This window comes from Pseudophryne corroboree, chromosome 12 (genome assembly GCF_028390025.1).
Source record: "Pseudophryne corroboree isolate aPseCor3 chromosome 12, aPseCor3.hap2, whole genome shotgun sequence".
Lineage (NCBI taxonomy): Eukaryota > Metazoa > Chordata > Amphibia > Anura > Myobatrachidae > Pseudophryne > Pseudophryne corroboree.
Window position 1 is genome coordinate 119,819,823 of NC_086455.1, and position 25,448 is coordinate 119,845,270.

General features: G+C 43.8%; 1 protein-coding gene across 1 annotated transcript in view; it reads left to right on the top strand.

Moving 5' to 3' along the window:
- The window catches only part of LTK (leukocyte receptor tyrosine kinase), a 307,777-nt gene that overhangs the window by 117,187 nt on the left and 165,142 nt on the right, over positions 1-25,448 (top strand). Inside the window, exons 10-11 of the mRNA XM_063947926.1 lie at positions 18,061-18,211; positions 18,599-18,730. Coding sequence (XP_063803996.1) covers positions 18,061-18,211; positions 18,599-18,730 — 283 coding nt within the window. The remainder of the gene's footprint in view (positions 1-18,060; positions 18,212-18,598; positions 18,731-25,448) is intronic.

Below are 25,448 nucleotides of genomic sequence, written 5' to 3' on the forward strand. Positions count from 1 at the left end.
CATTGTCCAATCCTTGTGGAGCCCAGTGTACCTCGCAGAAAGAGTTTTAACAAAGGTAAGTTCTTACCATAAAACTCGTTTTTAGTAGTGATGAGTGGGTTCGGTTCCTCGGAAACCAAACCCCCCCGAACTTCACCCATTTTACACGGGTCCGAGGCATACTCGGATTCTCCCGTATGGCTCGGTTAACCCGAGCGCGCCCGAACGTCATCATCCCGCGGTCGGATTCTCGCGAGATTCGTATTCTATATAAGGAGCCGCGTGTCGCCGCCATTTTCACTCGTTCATTGGAAATGTTAGGGAGAGGACGTGGCTGGCGTCCTCTCCGTTTATTAATGTTGCTGCAAATATTTGTGCTTATTGCTTAATTGTGGGGACTGGGGAGCAGCTGTATTATATAGGAGGAGTACAGTGCAGAGTTTTGCTGATCAGTGACCACCAGTTTTATCCGTTCTCTGCCTGAAAAACGCTCCATATCTGTGCTCAGTGTGCTGCATATATCTGTGCTCACACTGCTTTATTTTGGGGACTGGGGACCAGCAGTATTATATAGGAGGAGTACAGTGCAGAGTTTTGCTGACAGTGACCACCAGTATATATAGCAGTACAGTACGGAAGGCCACTGCTCTACCTACCTCTGTGTCGTCAAGTATACTATCCATCTAGATTCTATACCTGTGGTGCATTTTAGTTTTGCAGTTTGCTGACAGTGACCACCAGTATATATAGCAGTACGGTACGGAAGGCCACTGCTCTACCTACCTCTGTGTCGTCAAGTATACTATCCATCTAGATTCTATACCTGTGGTGCATTTTAGTTTTGCAGTTTGCTGACAGTGACCACCAGTATATGTAGCAGTACGGTACGGAAGGCCACTGCTCTACCTACCTCTGTGTCGTCAAGTATACTATCCATCTAGATTCTATACCTGTGGTGCATTTTAGTTTTGCAGTTTGCTGACAGTGACCACCAGTATATATAGCAGTACGGTACGGAAGGCCACTGCTCTACCTACCTCTGTGTCGTCAAGTATACTATCCATCTAGATTCTATACCTGTGGTGCATTTTAGTTTTGCAGTTTGCTGACAGTGACCACCAGTATATATAGCAGTACGGTACGGAAGGCCACTGCTCTACCTACCTCTGTGTCATCAAGTATACTATCCATCTAGATTCTATACCTGTGGTGCATTTTAGTTTTGCAGTTTGCTGACAGTGACCACCAGTATATATAGCAGTACGGTACGGAAGGCCACTGCTCTACCTACCTCTGTGTCGTCAAGTATACTATCCATCTAGATTCTATACCTGTGGTGCATTTTAGTTTTGCAGTTTGCTGACAGTGACCACCAGTATATATAGCAGTACGGTACGGAAGGCCACTGCTCTACCTACCTCTGTGTCGTCAAGTATTCTATCCATCTAGATTCTATACCTGTGGTGCATTTTAGTTTTGCAGTTTGCTGACAGTGACCACCAGTATATGTAGCAGTACGGTACGGAAGGCCACTGCTCTACCTACCTCTGTGTCGTCAAGTATACTATCCATCTAGATTCTATACTTGTGGTGCATTTTAGTTTTGCAGTTTGCTGACAGTGACCACCAGTATATATAGCAGTACGGTACGGAAGGCCACTGCTCTACCTACCTCTGTGTCATCAAGTATACTATCCATCTAGATTCTATACCTGTGGTGCATTTTAGTTTTGCAGTTTGCTGACAGTGACCACCAGTATATATAGCAGTACGGTACGGAAGGCCACTGCTCTACCTACCTCTGTGTCGTCAAGTATACTATCCATCTAGATTCTATACCTGTGGTGCATTTTAGTTTTGCAGTTTGCCGACAGTGACCACCAGTATATATAGCAGTACGGTACGGAAGGCCACTGCTCTACCTACCTCTGTGTCGTCAAGTATACTATCCATCTAGATTCTATACCTGTGGTGCATTTTAGTTTTGCAGTTTGCTGACAGTGACCACCAGTATATATAGCAGTACGGTACGGAAGGCCACTGCTCTACCTACCTCTGTGTCGTCAACTATACTATCCATCTAGATTCTATACCTGTAGTGCATTTTAGTTTTGCAGTTTGCTGACAGTGACCACCAGTATATATAGCAGTACGGTACGGTAGGCCACTGCTCGACCTACCTCTGTGTCGTCAAGTATACTATCCATCCATACCTGTGGTGCATTTCAGTTGTGCGCAGTATATATAGTAGTAGGCCATTGCTATTGATACTGGCATATAATTCCACACATTAAAAAATGGAGAACAAAAATGTGGAGGTTAAAATAGGGAAAGATCAAGATCCACTTCCACCTCGTGCTGAAGCTGCTGCCACTAGTCATGGCCGAGACGATGAAATGCCATCAACGTCGTCTGCCAAGGCCGATGCCCAATGTCATAGTAGAGAGCATGTAAAATCCAAAAAACAAAAGTTCAGTAAAATGACCCAAAAATCTAAATTGAAAGCGTCTGATGAGAAGCGTAAACTTGCCAATATGCCATTTACGACATGGAGTGGCAAGGAACGACTGAGGCCCTGGCCTATGTTCATGGCTAGTGGTTCAGATTCACATGAGGATGGAAGCACTCATCCTCTCGCTAGAAAAATGAAAAGACTAAAGCTGGCAAAAGCACAGCAAAGAACTGTGCGTTCTTCTAAATCACAAATCCCCAAGGAGAGTCCAATTGTGTCGGTTGCGATGCCTGACCTTCCCAACACTGGACGGGAAGAGCTTGCGCCTTCCACCATTTGCACGCCCCCTGCAAGTGCTGGAAGGAGCACCCACAGTCCAGTTCCTGATAGTCAAATTGAAGATGTCACTGTTGAAGTACACCAGGATGAGGATATGGGTGTTGCTGGCACTGGGGAGGAAATTGACAAGGAGGATTCTGATGTGAGGTGGTTTGTTTAAGTCAGGCACCCGGGGAGACACCTGTTGTCCGTGGGACGAATATGGCCATTGACATGCCTGGTCAAAATACAAAAAAAATCACTTCTTCGGTGTGGAATTATTTCAACACAAATGCGGACAACAGGTGTCAAGCCTTGTGTTGCCTTTGTCAAGCTGTAATAAGTAGGGGTAAGGACGTTAACCACCTAGGAACATCCTACCTTATACGTCACCTGGACCGCATTCATCAGAAGTCAGTGACAAGTTCAAAAACTTTGGATGACAGCGGAAGCAGTCTACTGACCACTAAATCCCTTCCTCTTGTAACCAAGCTCCTGCAAACCACACCACCAACTCCCTCAGTGTCAATTTCCACCTTACACTGGAAAGCCAATAGTCCTGCAGGCCATGTCACTGACAAGTCTGACGAGTCCTCTCCTGCCTGGGATTCCTCCGATGCATCCTTGAGTGTAACGCCTACTGCTGCTGGCTCTGCTTTTGTTGCTGCTGGGAGTCGATCGTCATCCAAGAGGGGAAGTCGGAAGACCACTTGTACTACTTCCAGTAAGCAATTGACTGTCCAACAGTCCTTTGCGAGGAAGATGAAATATCACAGCAGTCATCCTGCTGCAAAGCGGATAACTCAGGTCTTGTCAGCCTGGGTGGTGAGAAACATGTGTCCGGTATCCACCGTTAATTCACAGGCAACTAGAGAAATGATTGAGGTACTGTGTCCCCGGTACCAAATACCATCTAGGTTCCATTTCTCTAGGCAGGCGATACCGAAAATGTACACAGACGTCAGAAAAAGAGTCACCAGTGTCCTAAAAAATGCAGTTGTGCCCAATGTCCACTTAACCACGGACATGTGGACAAGTGGAGCAGGGCAGACTCAGGACTATATGACTGTGACAGCCCACTGGGTAGATGTATTGCCTCCCGCAGCAAGAACAGCAGCGGCGGCACCAGTAGCAGCATCTCGCAAACGCCAACTCGTTCCTAGGCAGGCTACGCTTTGTATCACCGCTTTCCATAAGAGGCACACAGATGACAACCTCTTACGGAAACTGAGGAACATCATCGTAGAATGGCTTACCCCAATTGGACTGTCCTGGGGATTTGTGACATCGGACAACGCCACCAATATTGTGCGTGCATTACATCTGGGCAAATTCCAGCACGTCCCATGTTTTGCACATACATTGAATTTGGTGGTGCAGAATTATTTAAAAAACGACAGTGGCGTGCAAGAGATGCTGTCGGTGGCCCGAAGAACTGCGGGCCACTTTCGGCATTCAGCCACTGCGTGCCGAAGACTGGAGCACCAGCAAACACTCCTGAACCTGCCCTGCCATCATCTGAAGCAAGAGGTGGTAACGAGGTGGAATTCAACCCTCTATATGCTTCAGAGGATGGAGGAGCAGCAAAAGGCCATTCAAGCCTATACATCTGCCTACGATATAGGCAAAGGAGGGGGAATGCACCTGACTCAAGCGCAGTGGAGAATGATTTCAACGTTGTGCAAGGTTCTGCAACCCTTTGAACTTGCCACACGTGAAGTCAGTTCAGACACTGCCAGCCTGAGTCAGGTCATTCCACTCATCAGGCTTTTGCAGAAGAAGCTGGAGACATTAAAGGAGGAGCTAAAACAGAGCGATTCCGCTAGGCATGTGGGACTTGCGGATGGAGCCCTTAATTCGCTTAACCAGGATTCACGGGTGGTCAATCTGTTGAAATCAGAGCACTACATTTTGGCCATCGTGCTCGATCCTAGATTTAAAACCTACGTTGTATCTCTCTTTCCAGCAGACACAAGTCTGCAGGGGTTCAAAGACCTGCTGGTGAGAAAATTGTCAAGTCAAGCGGAACGTGACCCGTCAACAGCCTCCTCCTTCACATTCTCCCGCAACTGGGGGTGCGAGGATAAGGCTAAGAATTCCGAGCCCACCCGCTGGCGGTGATGCAGAGCAGTCTGGAGCGAGTGCTGACATCTGGTCCGGACTGAAGGACCTGCCAACGATTACTGACATGTCGTCTACTGTCACTGCATATGATTCTGTCACCATTGAAAGAATGGTGGAGGATTATATGAGTGACCGCATCCAAGTAGGCAAGTCAGACAGTCCGTACGTATACTGGCAGGAAAAAGAGGCAATTTGGAGGCCCTTGCACAAACTGGCTTTATTCTACTTAAGTTGCCCTCCCTCCAGTGTGTACTCCGAAAGAGTGTTTAGTGCTGCCGCTCACCTTGTCAGCAATCGGCGTACGAGGTTACTTCCAGAAAATGTGGAGAAGATGATGTTCATCAAAATGAATTATAATCAATTCCTCCGTGGAGACATTCACCAGCAATTGCCTCCAGAAAGTACACAGGGATCTGAGATGGTGGATTCCAGTGGGGACGAATTAATAATCTGTGAGGAGGGGGATGTACACAGTGAAAGGGGTGAGGAATCGGAGTATGATGATGAGGTGGACATCTTGCCTCTGTAGAGCCAGTTTGTGCAGGGAGAGATTGATTGCTTCTTTTTTGGTGGGGGCCCAAACCAACCAGTCATTTCAGTCACAGTCGTGTGGCAGACCCTGTCGCTGAAATGATGGGTTCGTTAAAGTGTGCATGTCCTGTTTATACAACATAAGGGTGGGTGGGAGGGCCCAAGGACAATTCCATCTTGCACCTCTTTTTTCTTTCATTTTTCTTTGCATCATGTGCTGTTTGGGGACTATTTTTTTAAGTGCCATCCTGTCTGACACTGCAGTGCCACTCCTAGATGGGCCAGGTGTTTGTGTCGGCCACTTGTGTCGCTTAGCTTAGTCACACAGCGACCTTGGTGCGCCTCTTTTTTTCTTTGCATCATGTGCTGTTTTGGGACAATTTTTTTGAATTGCCATCCTGTCTGACACTGCAGTGCCACTCCTAGATGGGCCAGGTGTTTGTGTCGGCCACTTGTGTCGCTTAGCTTAATCACACAGCGACCTTGGTGCGCCTCTTTTTTTCTTTGCATCATGTGCTGTTTGGGGACAATTTTTTTGAAGTGCCATCCTGTATGACACTGCAGTGCCACTCCTAGATGGGCCAAGTGTTTGTGTCGGCCACTTGTGTCGCTTAGCTTAGTCACACAGCGACCTTGGTGCGCCTCTTTTTTTCTTTGCATCATTTGCTGTTTGGGGACTATTTTTTTGAAGTGCCATCCTGTCTGACACTGCAGTGCCACTCCTAGATGGGCCAGGTGTTTGTGTCGGCCACTTGTGTCGCTTAGCTTAGTCACACAGCGACCTCATTGTGCCTCTTTTTTTCTTTGCATCATGTGCTGTTTGGGGACTATTTTTTTGAAGTGTCATCCTGCCTGACACTGCAGTGCCACTCCTAGATGGGCCAGGTGTTTGTGTCGGCCACTTGTGTCGCTTAGCTTAGCCATCCAGCGACCTCGGTGCAAATTTTAGGACTAAAAATAATGGTGTGAGGTGTTCAGAATAGACTGAAAATGAGTGTAAATTATGGTTATTGAGGTTAATAATACTATGGGATCAAAATGACCCCCAAATTCTATGATTTAAGCTGTTTTTGAGGGTTTTTTGTAAAAAAAACACCCGAATCCAAAACACAACCGAATCCGACAAAAAAATTTCAGGGAGGTTTTGGCAAAACGCGTCCGAATCCAAAACACGGCCGCGGAACCGAATCCAAAACCCGAAAAATTTCCGATGCACATCTCTAGTTTTTAGTAGAGATGTGCACCGGAAATTTTTCGGGTTTTGTGTTTTGGTTTTGGGTTCGGTTCCGCGGCCGTGTTTTGGGTTCGAACGCGTTTTGGCAAAACCTCACCGAATTTTTTTTGTCGGATTCGGGTGTGTTTTGGATTCGGGTGTTTTTTTCAAAAAACCCTAAAAAACAGCTTAAATCATAGAATTTGGGGGTCATTTTGATCCCAAAGTATTATTAACCTCAATAACCATAATTTCCACTCATTTTCAGTCTATTCTGAACACCTCACGCCTCACAATATTATTTTTAGTCCTAAAATTTGCACCGAGGTCGCTGGATGACTAAGCTCAGCGACCCAAGTGGCCGACACAAACACCTGGCCCATCTAGGAGTGGCACTGCAGTGTCACGCAGGATGGCCCTTCAAAAAAACACTCCCCAAACAGCACATGACGCAAAGAAAAAAAGAGGCGCAATGAGGTAGCTGTGTGACTAAGATAAGCGACCCAAGTGGCCGACACAAACACCTGGCCCATCTAGGAGTGGCACTGCAGTGTCAGGCAGGATGGCCCTTCCAAAAAATACTCCCCAAACAGCACATGACGCAAAGAAGAAAAAAAAGAGGCGCAATGAGGTAGCTGTGTGACTAAGCTCAGCGACCCTAGTGGCCGACACAAACACCTGGCCCATCTAGGAGTGGCACTGCAGTGTCAGGCAGGATGGCCCTTCAAAAAAACACTCCCCAAACAGCACATGACGCAAAGAAAAAAAGAGGCGCAATGAGGTAGCTGTGTGAGTAAGCTCAGCGACCCTAGTGGCCGACACAAACACCTGGCCCATCTAGGAGTGGCACTGCAGTGTCACGCAGGATGGCCCTTCAAAAAAACACTCCCCAAACAGCACATGACGCAAAGAAAAAAAGATGCGCAATGAGGTAGCTGTGTGAGTAAGCTAAGCGACCCTAGTGGCCGACACAAACACCTGGCCCATCTAGGAGTGGCACTGCAGTGTCACGCAGGATGGCCCTTCAAAAAAACACTCCCCAAACAGCACATGACGCAAAGAAAAAAAGAGGCGCAATGAGGTAGCTGTGTGACTAAGCTCAGCGACCCAAGTGGCCGACACAAACACCTGGCCCATCTAGGAGTGGCACTGCAGTGTCAGGCAGGATGGCCCTTCCAAAAAATACTCCCCAAACAGCACATGACGCAAAGAAAAAAAAGAGGCGCAATGAGGTAGCTGTGTGAGTAAGCTAAGCGACCCTAGTGGCCGACACAAACACCTGGCCCATCTAGGAGTGGCACTGCAGTGTCACGCAGGCTGGCCCTTCCAAAAAACACTCCCCAAACAGCACATGACGCAAAGAAAAAAAGAGGCGCAATGAGGTAGCTGTGTGAGTAAGCTAAGCGACCCTAGTGGCCGACACAAACACCTGGCCCATCTAGGAGTGGCACTGCAGTGTCACGCAGGCTGGCCCTTCCAAAAAACACTCCCCAAACAGCACATGACGCAAAGAAAAATGAAAGAAAAAAGAGGTGCAAGATGGAATTGTCCTTGGGCCCTCCCACCCACCCTTATGTTGTATAAACAGGACATGCACACTTTAACCAACCCATCATTTCAGTGACAGGGTCTGCCACACGACTGTGACTGAAATGACGGGTTGGTTTGGACCCCCACCAAAAAAGAAGCAATTAATCTCTCCTTGCACAAACTGGCTCTACAGAGACAAGATGTCCACCTCATCATCATCCTCCGATTCATCACCGTGTACATCCCCCTCCTCACAGATTATCAATTCGTCCCCACTGGAATCCACCATCACAGCTCCCTGTGTACTTTGTGGAGGCAATTACTGCTGGTGAATGTCTCCATGGAGGAATTGATTATAATTCATTTTAATGAACATCATCTTCTCCACATTTTCTGGAAGTAACCTCGTACGCCGATTGCTGACAAGGTGAGCGGCGGCACTAAACACTCTTTCGGAGTACACACTTGTGGGAGGGCAACTTAGGTAGAATAAAGCCAGTTTGTGCAAGGGCCTCCAAATTGCCTCTTTTTCCTGCCAGTATACGTACGGACTGTCTGACGTGCCTACTTGGATGCGGTCACTCATACAATCCTCCACCATTCTTTCAATGGGGAGAGAATCATATGCAGTGACAGTAGACGACATGTCCGTAATCGTTGGCAGGTCCTTCAGTCCGGACCAGATGTCAGCATCAGCAGTCGCTCCAGACTGCCCTGCATCACCGCCAGCGGGTGGGCTCGGAATTCTGAGCCTTTTCCTCGCACCCCCAGTTGCGGGAGAATGTGAAGGAGGAGATGTTGACAGGTCGCGTTCCGCTTGACTTGACAATTTTCTCACCAGCAGTTCTTTGAACCCCTGCAGACTTGTGTCTGCCGGAAAGAGAGATCCAAGGTAGGTTTTAAATCTAGGATCGAGCACGGTGGCCAAAATGTAGTGCTCTGATTTCAACAGATTGACCACCCGTGAATCCTTGTTAAGCGAATTAAGGGCTCCATCCACAAGTCCAACATGCCTAGCGGAATCGCTCTGTGTTAGCTCCTCCTTCAATGTCTCCAGCTTCTTCTGCAAAAGCCTGATGAGGGGAATGACCTGACTCAGGCTGGCAGTGTCTGAACTGACTTCACGTGTGGCAAGTTCAAAAGGTTGCAGAACCTTGCACAACGTTGAAATCATTCTCCACTGCGCTTGAGACAGGTGCATTCCACCTCCTATATCGTGCTCAGTTGTATAGGCTTGAATGGCCTTTTGCTGCTCCTCCAACCTCTGAAGCATATAGAGGGTTGAATTCCACCTCGTTACCACTTCTTGCTTCAGATGATGGCAGGGCAGGTTCAGGCGTTTTTAGGTGTTGCTCCAGTCTTCTGTACGTGGTGCCTGTACGCCGAAAGTGTCCCGCAATTCTTCTGGCCACCGACAGCATCTCTTGCACGCCCCTCTCGTTTTTTAAATAATTCTGCATCACCAAATTCAAGGTATGTGCAAAACATGGGACGTGCTGGAATTTGCCCATATTTAATGCACACACAATATTGCTGGCGTTGTCCGATGCCACAAATCCACAGGAGAGTCCAATTGGGGTAAGCCATTCTGCGATGATCTTCCTCAGTTGCCGTAAGAGGTTTTTAGCTGTGTGCGTATTCTGGAAAGCGGTGATACAAAGCGTAGCCTGCCTAGGAAAGAGTTGGCGTTTGCGAGATGCTGCTACTGGTGCCGCCGCTGCTGTTCTTGCAGCGGGAGTCCATACATCTACCCAGTGGGCTGTCACAGTCATATAGTCCTCAGTCTGCCCTGCTCCACTTGTCCACATGTCCGTGGTTAAGTGGACATTGGGTACAACTGCATTTTTTAGGACACTGTTGAGTCTTTTTCTGAGGTCTGTGTACATTTTCGGTATCGCCTGCCTAGAGAAATGGAACCTAGATGGTATTTGGTACCGGGGACACAGTACCTCAAACAAGTCTATAGTTGGCTCTGCAGTAATGATGGATACCGGAACCACGTTTCTCACCGCCCAGGATGCCAAGGCCTCAGTTATCCGCTTTGCAGCAGGATGACTGCTGTGATATTTCATCTTCCTCGCAAAGGACTGTTGGACAGTCAATTGCTTGGTGGAAGTAGTAAAAGTGGTCTTACGACTTCCCCTCTGGGATGACCATCGACTCCCAGCAGCAACAACAGCAGCGCCAGCAGCAGTAGGCGTTACACGCAAGGATGCATCGGAGGAATCCCAGGCAGGAGAGGACTCGTCAGAATTGCCAGTGACATGGCCTGCAGGACTATTGGCATTCCTGGGGAAGGAGGAAATTGACACTGAGGGAGTTGGTGGGGTGGTTTGCGTGAGCTTGGTTACAAGAGGAAGGGATTTACTGGTCAGTGGACTGCTTCCGCTGTCGCCCAAAGTTTTTGAACTTGTCACTGACTTATGATGAATGCGCTGCAGGTGACGTATAAGGGAGGATGTTCCGAGGTGGTTAACGTCCTTACCCCTACTTATTACAGCTTGACAAAGGCAACACACGGCTTGACAAATGTTGTCCGCATTTCTGTTGAAATACTTCCACACCGAAGAGCTGATTTTTTTGGTATTTTCACCAGGCATGTCAATGGCAATATTCCTCCCACGGACAACAGGTGTCTCCCCGGGTGCCTGACTTAAACAAACCACCTCACCATCAGAATCCTCCTTGTCAATTTCCTCCCCAGCGCCAGCAACACCCATATCCTCCTCATCCTGGTGTACTTCAACACTGACATCTTCAATCTGACTATCAGGAACTGGACTGCGGGTGCTTCTTCCAGCACTTGCAGGGGGCGTGCAAATGGTGGAAGGCGCATGCTCTTCACGTCCAGTGTTGGGAAGGTCAGGCATCGCAACCGACACAATTGGACTCTCCTTGTGGATTTGTGATTTCGAAGAACGCACATTTCTTTGCTGTGCTTTTGCCAGCTTAAGTCTTTTCATTTTTCTAGCGAGAGGCTGAGTGCTTCCATCCTCATGTGAAGCTGAACCACTAGCCATGAACATAGGCCAGGGCCTCAGCCGTTCCTTGCCACTCCGTGTGGTAAATGGCATATTGGCAAGTTTACGCTTCTCCTCCGACGATTTTATTTTAGATTTTTGAGTCCTTGTTTTACTGATATTTGGTGTTTTGGATTTTACATGCTCTGTACTATGACATTGGGCATCGGCCTTGGCAGACGACGTTGATGGCATTTCATCGTCTCGGCCATGACTAGTGGCAGCAGCTTCAGCACGAGGTGGAAGTCGATCTTGATCTTTCCCTATTTTTGGAACCTCAACATTTTTGTTCTCCATATTTTAATAGGCACAACTAAAAGGCACCTCAGGTAAACAATGGAGATGGATGGATACTAGTATACTTATGGATGACGAGTGACTGCCGACACAGAGGTAGCTACAGCCGTGGACTACCGTACTGCGTCTGCTAGTATAGACTGGATGATAATGATATAAAAAATCTATATATATCACTACTGCAGGACAGGTATATATTATATAATGACGGACCTGCTGGACACTGTCAGCAGCAGACTCCTAAACTACTAGTATGAAGAAGATAGAAAAAAAAACCCACCACAGGTAGGTATACAATTATGGACGAGCACTGCCGACACAGAGGTAGCTACAGCCGTAGACTACCGTACTGCGTCTGCTAGTATAGACTGGATGATAATGATATAAAATATATATATATATCACTACTGCAGGACAGGTATATATTATATAATGACGGACCTGCTGGACACTGTCAGCAGCAGACTCCTAAACCACTAGTATGAAGAAGATAGAAAAAAAAAAAACCACCACAGGTAGGTATACAATTATGGACGAGCACTGCCGACACAGAGGTAGCTACAGCCGTGGACTACCGTACTGCGTCTGCTAGTATAGACTGGATGATAATGATATAAAAAATATATATATATCACTACTGCAGGACAGGTATATATTATATAATGACGAACCTGCTGGACACTGTCAGCAGCAGACTCCTAAACTACTAGTATGAAGAAGATAGAAGAAAAAAAAACCACCACAGGTAGGTATACAATTATGGACGAGCACTGCCGACACAGAGGTAGCTACAGCCGTGGACTACCGTACTGCGTCTGCTAGTATAGACTGGATGATAATGATATAAAAAATATATATATATCACTACTGCAGGACAGGTATATATTATATAATGACGGACCTGCTGGACACTGTCAGCAGCAGACTCCTAAACTACTAGTATGAAGAAGATAGAAAAAAAAAACCACCACAGGTAGGTATACAATTATGGACGAGCACTGCCGACACAGAGGTAGCTACAGCCGTGGACTACCGTACTGCGTCTGCTAGTATAGACTGGATGATAATGATATAATAAATTTATATATATCACTACTGCAGGACAGGTATATATTATATAATGACGGACCTGCTGGACACTGTCAGCAGCAGACTCCTAAACTACTAGTATGAAGAAGATAGAAAAAAAAACCCACCACAGGTAGGTATACAATTATGGACGAGCACTGCCGACACAGAGGTAGCTACAGCCGTGGACTACCGTACTGCGTCTGCTAGTATAGACTGGATGATAATGATATAAAAAATATATATATATCACTACTGCAGGACAGGTATATATTATATAATGACGGACCTGCTGGACACTGTCAGCAGCAGACTCCTAAACTACTAGTATGAAGAAGATAGGGAAAAAAAAAACCACCACAGGTAGGTATACAATTATGGACGAGCACTGCCGACACAGAGGTAGCTACAGCCGTGGACTACCGTACTGCGTCTGCTAGTATAGACTGGATGATAATGATATAAAATATATATATATATCACTACTGCAGGACAGGTATATATTATATAACGACGGACCTGCTGGACACTGTCAGCAGCAGACTCCTAAACTACTAGTATGAAGAAGATAGAAAAAAAAAAAACCACCACAGGTAGGTATACAATTATGGACGAGCACTGCCGACACAGAGGTAGCTACAGCCGTGGACTACCGTACTGCGTCTGCTAGTATAGACTGGATGATAATGATATAAAAAATATATATATATCACTACTGCAGGTATATATTATAATATAATGAATGACGGACCTGCTGGACACTGTCTGTCAGCAGAATGCGTTTATAGAATTAAAAAAAAAAACACCACACGAGTGTTTAACTTTTTCAGGCAGACAATATACTGGTGGTCACTGGTCAGTCACACTGGCAGCAAAAGTGTGCACTGTTATGTACTCCTGCTATAACTGCTCCCCAGTCTCCCCCACAATTAAGCTGTGTGAGCAGTGAGCACTCAGCACAGTCAGATATACATAGATGATATTATCATGCAGCACACTGAGGCTGAGCACAGATATGGTATGTGACTGTGTATCGTTTTTTTTCAGGCAGAGAACGGATTTTAAATAATAAATAAAACTGGTGGTCACTAGTATAACTATCAGCAAAACTCTGCACTCTCTGAGTACTCCTAATGCTCCCCAAAATTACTAAAATTAAATTACTAGTAAATCAAGTGTCTCACTCTCTATCTAAACGGAGAGGACTCCAGCCACGTCCTCTCCCTATCAATCTCAATGCACGTGTGAAAATGGCGGCGACGCGCGGCTCCTTATATAGAATCCGAGTCTCGCGATAGAATACGAGCCTCGCGAGAATCCGACAGCGGGATGATGACGTTCGGGCGCGCTCGGGTTAGTCGTACAAGGCGGGAAGATCCGAGTCTGCCTCGGACCCGTGTAAAAAGGCTGAAGTTCGGGGGGGTTCGGATTCCGAGGAACCGAACCCGCTCATCTCTAGTTTTTAGGTATTCAGATTCCTCTATGCTCTAAATATTTTCTCTTTGCTGTGTCTCTACCTGAAGCTGCTCGATGGCAAAACAAATTATTTATTTATTTACCTATATAGTCCTGGTGGTTGATGTGTCATAGCTTCAGCCTGGAAATCTACGGAGGTTCCTACCATAGGGGAAATTCTAGGGAAAATCTGGCACATTCAGTCTATGGAACATATTACTAAAATTTTAAAGGTGTCCCCGAAAAGTTTTATTAAAGTCTGGGAGCCGTAAACTCCCACTTCATCTTATCTACTCCTTTCCTATTCTCTCATTATCCTTTACCTCTTTTAATCTCTATCCCTATCTCTCCTTTTTCCTTTCTTCTCTTCGTTCAAACACTGTTTCTCATAGTAATAAAAATTCTATGAGACAGATTAATATGCTTTCAGATTTTTTTCTATATCAGACATTGACCTCTCAAACTGTATTTTCCGAAATGTCTGTTAATGCACTAAGAATCCTGTTGCGGGCTACCACTGAAAATTTCTGTACTGTATCTCACCTTTTCAATAAAATTTTACTTTAAAAAAAATAAAAATAAAAATAAACTCTATGGGCGGTATTCCTTTATTTTCACCCCCTTTCACACCCATTCTGTGTCTGCTGACGAGCTTGGTATAATTATTTAAGCTTGCTACCCCCGGGGTAGAGAGGGTGCCCAACCCTTTACACAGCTAAACCTGATTACTATGGGTGCGATATGCGTGATAACAGGGATCACTTTAGAAAGGAGTTTGGGCGTGATATATCATTTGAATACCGTCCTATGAGTTCTGTATAATAAATATATATTACACAGTTTGTAACCTAGATCTTTGTCACAGACGCCTCACAGAAGAGCTCAGCGGGCAGGTCAGCAGCAGGCTGCCTGTCACATACACCTCATGTCACTGACGACTCTGCTCCTTTACATTGGGTGCATAATGCATCCGGACAGCTAAGGCAGCTCCAACCTCATCCCCCAACCACTTCCAGCACCACAATTCGACACCCGTGACTCACCCTGTCACCCACCTCAAAATAAACACAAAAGTCATAATCACGATTTAAAAAAAAAAAAAAAGATTCACCCGACCTCAGGGGGCCACAAGACTAGCAGCCCACTGGCCACTGATGCAGGGGGCCTGCTGTGTCGACCCCAGCAGGTTGCGCTCCAAGGCACTCCACAGCAGATTGTGGGAGGCTGCTAGTGTGCTTTACACAGCATGCACATTTTCCCAGTGATATTTGCAGCTCTGCCGCAGCAACGGGCCAACAGTGCAGTAAGTATCATTAAATGGTGTAGGGTGTGAAGTGTGTGGGCCCCCTGGACCCAGGGGCACGTGTACACCCACTGTAGATACGCCAGTGGCAGTGGGTCTATCCTTTCATAGATAAGGAGAAGCCGGCAAAATGATCACTTTCACCAGAGAATGGGGCCTTACTCACTTCCAGAAATAGACAACTTAACTTTGGCATGAGCATAACTGCAATTGGAGCCGTTGTTACTTCAAACAATCTCAGCTTTATTTGAATACTTATTATTCTCAAAGCCTGTTTACAATATTAGTAAAATTGACACAGTATCTGTTTGTGACATTGGCCCTCATTCCGAGTTGTTCGCTCGGTAAAAATCTTCGCATCGCAGCGATTTTCCGCTTAATGCGCATGCGCAATGTTCGCACTGCGACTGCGCCAAGTAAATTTGCTATGCAGTTAGGAATTTTACTCACGGCTTTTTCATCGTTCTGGAGATCGTAATGTGATTGACAGGAAATGGGTGTTACTGGGCGGAAACAGGCCGTTTTATGGGCGTGTGGGAAAAAACGCTACCGTTTCCGGAAAAAACGCAGGAGTGGCCGGAGAAACGGAGGAGTGTCTGGGCGAACGCTGGGTGTGTTTGTGACGTCAAACCAGGAACGACAAGCACTGAACTGATCGCAGATGCCAAGTAAGTCTGAAGCTACTCAGAAACTGCTACGAGGTGTGTAATCGCAATATTGCGAATACTTCGTTCGCAATTTTAAGATGCTAAGATTCACTCCCAGTAGGCGGCGGCTTAGCATGAGCAAATCTGCTAAAATCCGCTTGCGAGCGAACAACTCGGAATGAGGGCCATTATTCACTAAAAAACTACTTATCACATTTTTATTCTAGTACTTGTTACCATGTGTACTCTGATTCTAAGCTCCATACATTTTCAGTGACTCCAAGTAATTTCAATGTAATGTTCAAAACAAAAATGAGATGACGTAATAGAGACGAGAGTGACATTAGTTTGATAAAGAGGCACAAAGGCGTCTGTGATTAATGATTAATGTCTTGGAGACAAGGCGATATTTTGTATTTTACTTGTTTTTCATGCTCTATAAACAGATGCGGATGTTTCAAAATTTCTTGTAAGGACCAGACTTCTAGGAGTTGTGTGTTTGCTACAAAATTGTCCTTAGGTACAGTTCTTAGAGATGTTAGTGTTAAATGCTAATCTATATAAGAGCAGAGTCTATGATGGAAACGGGATCCGGTCTGAAGATCGACAGTGTCTAGGTCGACAATGTTTAGGTCGACAGTCACTAGGTCGACATGTTTTCAAGGTCGACAGGGTTTCTAGGTCGACAGGTCAAAAGGTCGACATGAGTTTTCACATTTTTTTTCTTTTTTTTTTAACTTTTCATACTTAACGATCCACGTGGACTACGATTGGGAATAGTAACCTTGCCCGAAGCATGGCGAATGAACACGGTGCACTAATTGGGCTTCCCGGTCACTGTACGGAGAAAACGACACAAAAACCCCCATGAAAAACTCATGTCGACCTTTTGACCTGTCGACCTAGAACATGTCGACCTAGAAACCCTGTCGACCTAGTGACTGTCGACCTATAGTGGTCGACCTAAACATTGTCGACCTAGACACTGTCGATCTAATGATCTACACCCGATGGAAACTGAAATCAGTCATTCCATAGGCTAGCATATGTTAATCATCAGAGTAATGTGGGACACGCGACATATCATTTATCCAGCTGTAGTGCACTGACCAAACACAGTTCCACTAACTTTTTTGACATTTGTTAGATAAATGGTATGATTTATTGGAAACAACTGTGGTTTAAGTTGACCTGTATGGCATTGAAGAGTAATCACTGCTGATGGCAGAGTGAATGTGACTCTGTAGTATGTAAAGGATAACTGCACCCACATTTGAAAATTCAGTTCAGAAGTTCTATAAATGATACAGCAAAATCAACATGACTACTGAAATATGACAGTGCTCTCCCCGCTACTATTAAGGCCCCCGTCCACTAGTGCGATATGGGCTCTTTTTATGCGATTGAGACGGATTGCATGAAAGGTGTCACATCGCATGTCCTTTTGTGCGATTGCGATGCGAGGCGCGTTCCCGTGTGCCTCGCATCGCAGTTGCAGATCACACGGGATGACCATTATATTTATCTCAATCGCACAGAAATAGGTTTAATAACGTTAGATCGCATGAGATGAATCACATGTAAAAAAATACACTCAAGTAGCAACTCGTGATCGCAGGGCTCCCGGGAAGCTGCCGGCCAGATTGCAGGAAAAAAAGATCCAACTCATTGCTGATATAAAACTCGCCAGTGGATGGAGGCCTTTAGTAACTTGTTTTCAACTGATATCATGCTTCATATATTCAAAAGCCCACCTCACTGGGACGGGGGGGGGGGGGGGGGGGGGGGGTTATTTACTAAAGTGCTGGGTTTTAGAAGTGGAGATGTTGCCCGTAGCAACCAATCAGATTATAGCTATTATCTTCTGGAAGGTGGTAGATAAATAAGTAGAATCTGATTGGTTGCGATGAGCAACATCTCCACTTCTAAAAAGCCACTCTTTCAGTAAATATACTGTACCCCCAGGAGTGAGGAGAGTGGCACAGACAATGGGGTGACTTGTCAGATTGGGTGGAATCCTGGACCCGAGGTAACTAACATTCTGTTAAAATATTGTATAACATATGATGTGTCACCCAGAACCCAATCAGCATTCTTCTCTTAATCCACTCTTATCATTGCAGAATTTCTGCATACGGCGCAGCAGGAGGTAAAGGAGCAAAGAACCACAACAAACGTTTGCATGGAATCTTCATGTCTGGAGTGTTCCACCTGCAGAAAGATGAGCTGCTGTACATTGTGGTTGGCCAGCAAGGAGAAGATGCTTGTCCCGGGGTAAATAACTATTTTATAGGTTATGTGGGATGACTGATCAGAATGTAGCAGGAAACAAGTCGGTCTAATATATAAATTTGTATAGTTGTACAGATTATATAAAGAAACGGATATTACTTTATTCACTATCAAAATCTATAAGTCAAACAGTATCCGAGAATTTCATGTAAGATTGTAGTCACATTGGCCAGCAAACTTAGCTCAGTTTACTAAGGCAGATTTACTGAACCGTTAGGGCCCACGCCAATAATTTACAGGATATAAAAAATGTTTTTTTACAAACATCTTCCTAATTTACGCAATGGGTAAGTACAGTTCGCCTACCACATACAATATATGGTACAACATTTCTGCATAATTGCTCACTAATTTGTTTGCATATTCCAGAAGAACAATAAGACACAAGAAATATGCATGGGAGAGTCTTCCATTATCGAGGATGAGTATAGAGAAAAAAAAAGTCTTGCAGACTGGGCAGGAGGAGGAGGTGGCGGAGGTGGAGCTACCTACGTCTTCAAGGTTAGAATATTATTGGACTCTTTGGATTCACAAAAGTGTCTATTCTGAAATACTGTAATTAATAACTTTGCTGTGTCCCTAATTATTTTTCACATGTGGGCAGGATCAAAAAATGAAAGGGAATGCATGAATTCTCCTTTCTTTTCTGACTAGCAGATTAGCGTCGCTATATTACTGCTAAATGATGGACGGAAATGAATCCCCGAAAGTTGATCATAGGGAAAGCTAGAGGCATGGTTAGGGATGTAGCCAAAGAGTTAAAACCACATCAGGTACTTGTGTAAGCCTGGGAAATCGCAGCTAGTAAACTTGTCATACAAAGCTATTATTGGTACAGGGGTAGGCAACCAGATGGAAAAGCAACAACGTAATGGTGCAAAGGCACAACAATGTCTCAGCTTGTGTAATGGACTGTCCAATATGTAGTATAAGGTTTCTGGAAAAAGGGCCTAATTCAGTGACGTGCAGTGGGCAGGTGAGGCAGAGCCTTTCCTGTCATACTAATGTTTGTGCCAGAGTTTTTACTGTATAAAGTATAAGAAAAATATGAAGAATTTGTTTCAAATATCTTCTTTGTATTATTCTAATCATTTTTATAGCCAAAAATTTGGAATAAAAAGTCTATGGCAGGTGAGGCAGTGCCTCCACTGCCTGTCTTTTCCACACATCTCTGATCAGAACTCACCAACTTTCTAGGAGTTTATACTGCTGCACTTGTGTATAATACCCACATGTACAGTACCCTATGCCTCATATATTGTGTGTAAATCTGGCTCTGGTGCTAGCCAGTGCCTCCTTAACCATTTAGCTCACCGCACGTCCCTGGCCTAATTCAGTAAGGATTGCAAATTATACTAATTAGTAGAATTTGCAATCCATTTCCTAGCATGCTGCCTGCTGCCTCCAGGGCTACGATCAGGTCTGAATTAGGCCCCTGGTTTTAGAGGAAGATTTTGCTTTTGCGATCAACCTTGAATTAGACCCTTTGGGTGGGATTCAAATCTTGCAGCTCCCCTCCCGCCCACATCGCGCCCTCCGGCAGTATTCAAATGTTACTGCTGATGAGCGCGATATCAGCATTTCAGCTCACCACCCCCTGGGGTAGTGAGCTGAAATGCACGAAAAAGTGACCCGTTTGGACGCCCAAACGGGACTTTTCACGATCGCGCCCTTTAGTCGGGTTTAGTTGCTTTACGCGGCTAAGCCCGTCTCTTATGGGCGCGATTAGCGCAATAACAGGGGGCCATAGAATATCGCCCCGTGATTTCCCGTCACTTTAGACGGGAGATCAGGGGCAATAAAAGCTTTGAATCCCACCCTTTATCTCCATCCACTTTATCTCGCTCCAAGGCTTAATACATAGGTCCCACAATCACTAAATGAATTTATGATTAGTGGCAACATGTCTTTTCTTAATGTCCACAAATGTGTTTATACCATCTTTATACCAAATGAGTTAACTAGTGTTCTTAAAAGCTGCTATAGCAATATATTCTCATTACATGCTACAATATCTAATATTCTTTTAAACTAATCACAGAAGCTTAAAAAAATATATAATTATTTCTTCATTTTTCATGCTTAGAAATGTTTGTTTTCCTATATGGTATTCGGTCTATAGATCTACACTAAAAAGGTCTATAGTCAATAGGTCGACCACTAATGGTCCACATACATTAGTCCGACAGGGACAAAAGGTCGACAGTCAAAAGTTCGACAGGCTCAAAATGACGACATATGTCTTTTAGGGTTTTTTAAATTTGTACAACTTTTGCTGCATTTACTATCCATGTCACAAACTATTACCTTTAGTAACCTTGTGGCGAGCCAAGCAAGCCATTGCGCCTGAAGCGTGAGGGGAAGCATTTCATAACATTGACTTTCTATGTCACAAACTATCACCATTAGTAACCTTGAAGCGAGCGAATGCATTTAAAAAAAATTGAGGTAAAAAATGTTTTAAAATAACAAAACAACCCCCCACCCAAAAAAAATTGTGTGTCGACCTTTTGAGCCCATCGACCTTTTGACTGTTGACCTTCTGACCCTTTCGACCTTATGACCCTGTTAAACTTTTAAATGTCGACCTTTTGATCCTGTCATCCTTTTGACCCTGTCGACCTTTTACTGTCGACCTAATGACTGTCTATCTTTTTAATGTCTATTTTCTGTATCAGAACCTTTGAATTGCATGTTATCAACTGTTTTATTTTGCTGTGCTCAGAGTTAGCATTTCATTTACATTTTCTTTAAATTATTTAATGTATGATACTCACAACTTCACATTTGAAAAAATCTTTTTCTTGGGTAGTCAAGTTGTATGTTCATTTTGTGTAATAATATGTTGAATTATTCTATCAATTGGAATACCTAAACTCTAGGATTTGTGCATAAGTTTACCATTGTGCCATCTTTTGTATATGCCATTTCATTTTAACATGGTCAAGATAAATGGGGTAAACAAGGTGCATATGCTACTTTTTTTTCCTAGTCAGGGATGGACTATGGCTTGTGGGGCCCACCCACCAATAAATTTGATACAGTGCCACCCTACAGTATGTGCCACATGGTGTCCCCCTGGTGAGGGAGGTGCAGGGTTGGACTGGCCCTCAGGGGTGCTGAGGAAAGCCACGGGGGGAGGAGGGGGGGGGGGGGGCACTAGCTGAGGGTGCACCTCCTCAGCTAAGGATCAGGTTCCAGACTGCACTTGAATTATACATTATACATATATTAACTTATACTGCACATATATATACTGCATATATATATATATATATATATATATGTGCCAGTAGAGGAATGGGCGCACTTGGGTTGTTTTTCCACCCAATATTCAATGGGGAAAAACAGCAGTCTCCCTAAAATATTTACTCCTAATTCGTGAGCATAAAACCACATTTAACATGTTCCATGTAAAAATGTATTACAGGTTGAGTATCCCATATCCAAATATTCCAAAATACGGAATATTCTGAAATACGAACTTTTTTGAGTGAGAGTGAGATAGTGAAACCTTTGTTTTTTGATGGCTCAATGTACACAAACTTTGTTTAATACACAAAGTTATTAAAAATATTGTATTAAATGTCCTTCAGGCTGTGTGTATAAGGTGTATATGAAACATAAATGAATTGTGTGAATGTACACACACTTTGTTTAATGCACAAAGTTATAAAAAATATTGGCTAAAATTACTTTCAGGTTGTGTGTATATGGTGTATATGACACATAAATGCATTCTGTGCTTAGATTTAGGTCCCATCGCCATGATATCTCATTATGGTATGCAATTATTCCAAAATACGGAAAAATCCCATATCCAAAATACCTCTGGTCCCAAGCATTTTGGATAAGGGAGACTCAACCTGTACAACATAAAAGCAATGATACAAAACGATATAGTATCTCTTCTTGCAGATAACACCATATAGTACAGAGGACCAGTTGAAATAACTTTGATAGATTCCTCCTTCTCCTTTGACAATTCGGAGATTTGATGTTTATGAACCCTAAGGGTTATTTGTTTATAAACATCAAATCTCCGAATTGTCAAAGGAGAAGGAGGAATCTATCAAAGTTATTTCAACTGGTCCTCTGTACTATATGGTGTTATCTGCAAGAAGAGATGCTATACCGTTTTGTATCATTGCTTTTATGTTGTAATACATTTTTACATGGAACATGTTAAATGTGGTTTTATGCTCCCGAATTAGGAGTAAATATCTTAGGGAGACTGCTGTTTTTCCCCATTGAATATTGGGTGGAAAAACAACCCAAGTGCGCCCATTCCTCTACTGGCACATATTTGTATCTTTTTAGTCCCTCCTAACAAGGGACTTAGTGGAATTTGGCAGCCCAAACCCAATCCTTTCTCACTTTCTGTTTAATAGCGCAAAAGGGAGAGTATCTGTTTTGTATATATATATAGAGAGAGAGAGAGAGAGCAAAGAGAAGTATTCGGCACTCGAGTCCTGTAAATAAAGACAGCTTGCTCCGGTGCCCTGTTTGCAGATAGCAGATATAGGAAAACAACAGTAACCGGCACTCGTGGAGACTCATGTAATAACTTGACACAGCACAGCAGCTGTGGTGTGTCAAGTTATTACATGAGTCTCCACGAGTGCCGGCTACTGTTGTTTTCCTATATATATATATATATATATATATATATATATATGCAAACGTGGTAGAACCCAGCGCCTTCTGTGTTACGTGATTTTCCAAGTGAAAATGATATAAAATTATGTGTACCGCATCCCATAAATATTCAGGCCTGTAGTATAGAAGGTGTCTCTCTTAATTGCAGTTTTCTGGCTTTCTCCAGTAGCTCCGTAAATGGACCATAAGGAGATAAAAAAAAAAAAAGGGCAACAATAGTGTAATATTGCAAACAAGGTGTGCTCATTTAGGAAATTTCAGATGTGATAAATAGTGAGGCAAAGAATGATGCACCCAGTGTTAGGTATAAAAGCAAGGTGATTTCCCCACAACTTGAGGTAGTTTAAAAATAAGTACCCCCAGGACTTGAAAATCTTGCATATGGTTGAATTCTTTAGGGTATTCATCACCCGTAGTTCAGAATCGGGGACTCCTATTAATAAAGTATAATCTCCCGAATGCTGGAAGAAAAACCCATAGTGTAGTAAATTATTTTTTTTGAATTTTTTTAATATAAACATACTAAACAAAAAATAGATATAAAATGGACCCGTACAATGAGTAAAAAGTTTAAAAGCTTATCTGAGATCCTCAGTAGAGGAGTGGTGCTGGCGGAGCACAGCGGGGATAGAGGATGACTGGCCTGTGGAACAGGCGCAGTGCCCGGGATTCGGAAAACACCGAGAAGAGACAAGTCAGCCTGGGAGGTTGACTAAGAGCTGCTTGTTCATCCTCAACAGTCATGGCATTGGGTGGGCTGGCCCTGGGTACCCTCCAGTCAGGGGTGTCCAGGTGGCACTATGGGAACAGAATGAAGTCTCCAACATCATATGACACCTACCTTCTACACAAATCGCAATCTGACCAAGGAGCGCAGGTTGTGGGGATGGGCCTGAGGGGGACAAAGAGACCCCCACCCCCTTACAAGGTAATGGCATACATTACCCAGTGTTGGATTGGGACATGAAGGGCCCACCGTGGTAATGCAGTAGTAGGGGGGCCCATGTTTAGGGGTGCGGCCAGTCTGCAGAGGTAGTGTGCCAGCCGCCACAGAGGTTTGGCTAACCATTAGAGAATACATGGCCTGGGCCTCTTTTTTTTTTTTATATATATATATATATATATATATATATAATTTTATTCTCCAAATAAGCCAAAATGTTTCTGGCAATACTGGGTATCAAAATTGTACCCATTGTGGTGCCCAGTATTTTAAAACATAATTACTTTCAAACTCCCCAAGAAATCAATGTTCATATAAATAAAAAAAATCTGATTTTCCAAATCTGAAAAACATGATGATTTTTTTGAAACAATATTTATTAATTTCAACTCCTTGGAATAATCCATAATACTATAGAGAAAATGCATAATAGATACCTTTACTGACATTAAATAAATTTAAAGCAGGGGTCTTTGGGCTTAAATTATTTAAAATATGAAACTATAATGAATTTAATTTTCTCAAATCTTTAGCTCTTTAATTATTTTATAAAATCTGCTGGAGCTTAAATGTAATTTACTTTCCTTTAAATAATCTAATATGAAAACTTCCCTCTAACAGCAGTTCTAATCAATATATGTGCATTTTTAAGAAGGGATTTTATAGAAATCTGAAGCATACACCTCCTAGATGTTCCAATTCAGCAAGAGCAAAATGAAAAAAAAAATTCTGAAAGATACTGTAGCTATATTTTGAGTAAATGATTACGATAAAAGTAGTGTAAGAAGTTTTTGATTGGACAGTATAAATCTGTGGTGGTGTACTTGAATTCCAGAATATGTGGTGTTTGTGTACATTAAATTAATCATTTATTTACACATAATAGTCTCAAACTTTTGTTTGTTCTAATATTCCTCAAATGTACTCCAACTAGTTGAGGGGGAGATGTTCTAAACCTATCAGATTGATAAAGTGGAGAGAGAGATAAAGTACCAGCCAATCAGGACCTAATTGCCAAGTTACGGGCTGTGTTTGAAAAATGACAGGATCTGATTGTTGGTTCCTTAACTCTCTCCCAGGCTTAGTACACGTGCCCCTAAATCCTTTATTCAGTACTTTAATGCCTGAAAGTTGTAAAACACTATCGTGGGGATTAAAAATATTTTGCAATATTACCACATACTGTATGTAGGGAGATTGAAGCGAGATACAAAAGTGCCAAAAAATCAGCTCCTGTCACCTTTCAAGCGCAGGGGTTTATGTACTAAGCCTTGGAGATATAAAGTGGACAGAGATAAAGTAGCAGCTCTTCTTTGCCATGTTATAGGCTGTGTTTCAAAAATTACAGTTACAGTAGGAGTGGACTGGCTGGTAATTTATCTCTGTCCACTTTGTCTCTCTTCAAGGCTTAATATATAGACCCAACAGACTATAAAATGTCAGGAGCTGTTTGGTTGGTACTTTATCTCTCTCCAAGCTTTGCTAAATTACCCCTTAATGGGGTATATTCAATTGCAGTCGGGTCCTTTCCGTCTCTATTCAATGCCGGGCCAAAACCTACAGGTTTGGCCCATTCCCGACAGTGTCAATCCGACTTTTTTTAAAGTCGGACTGACA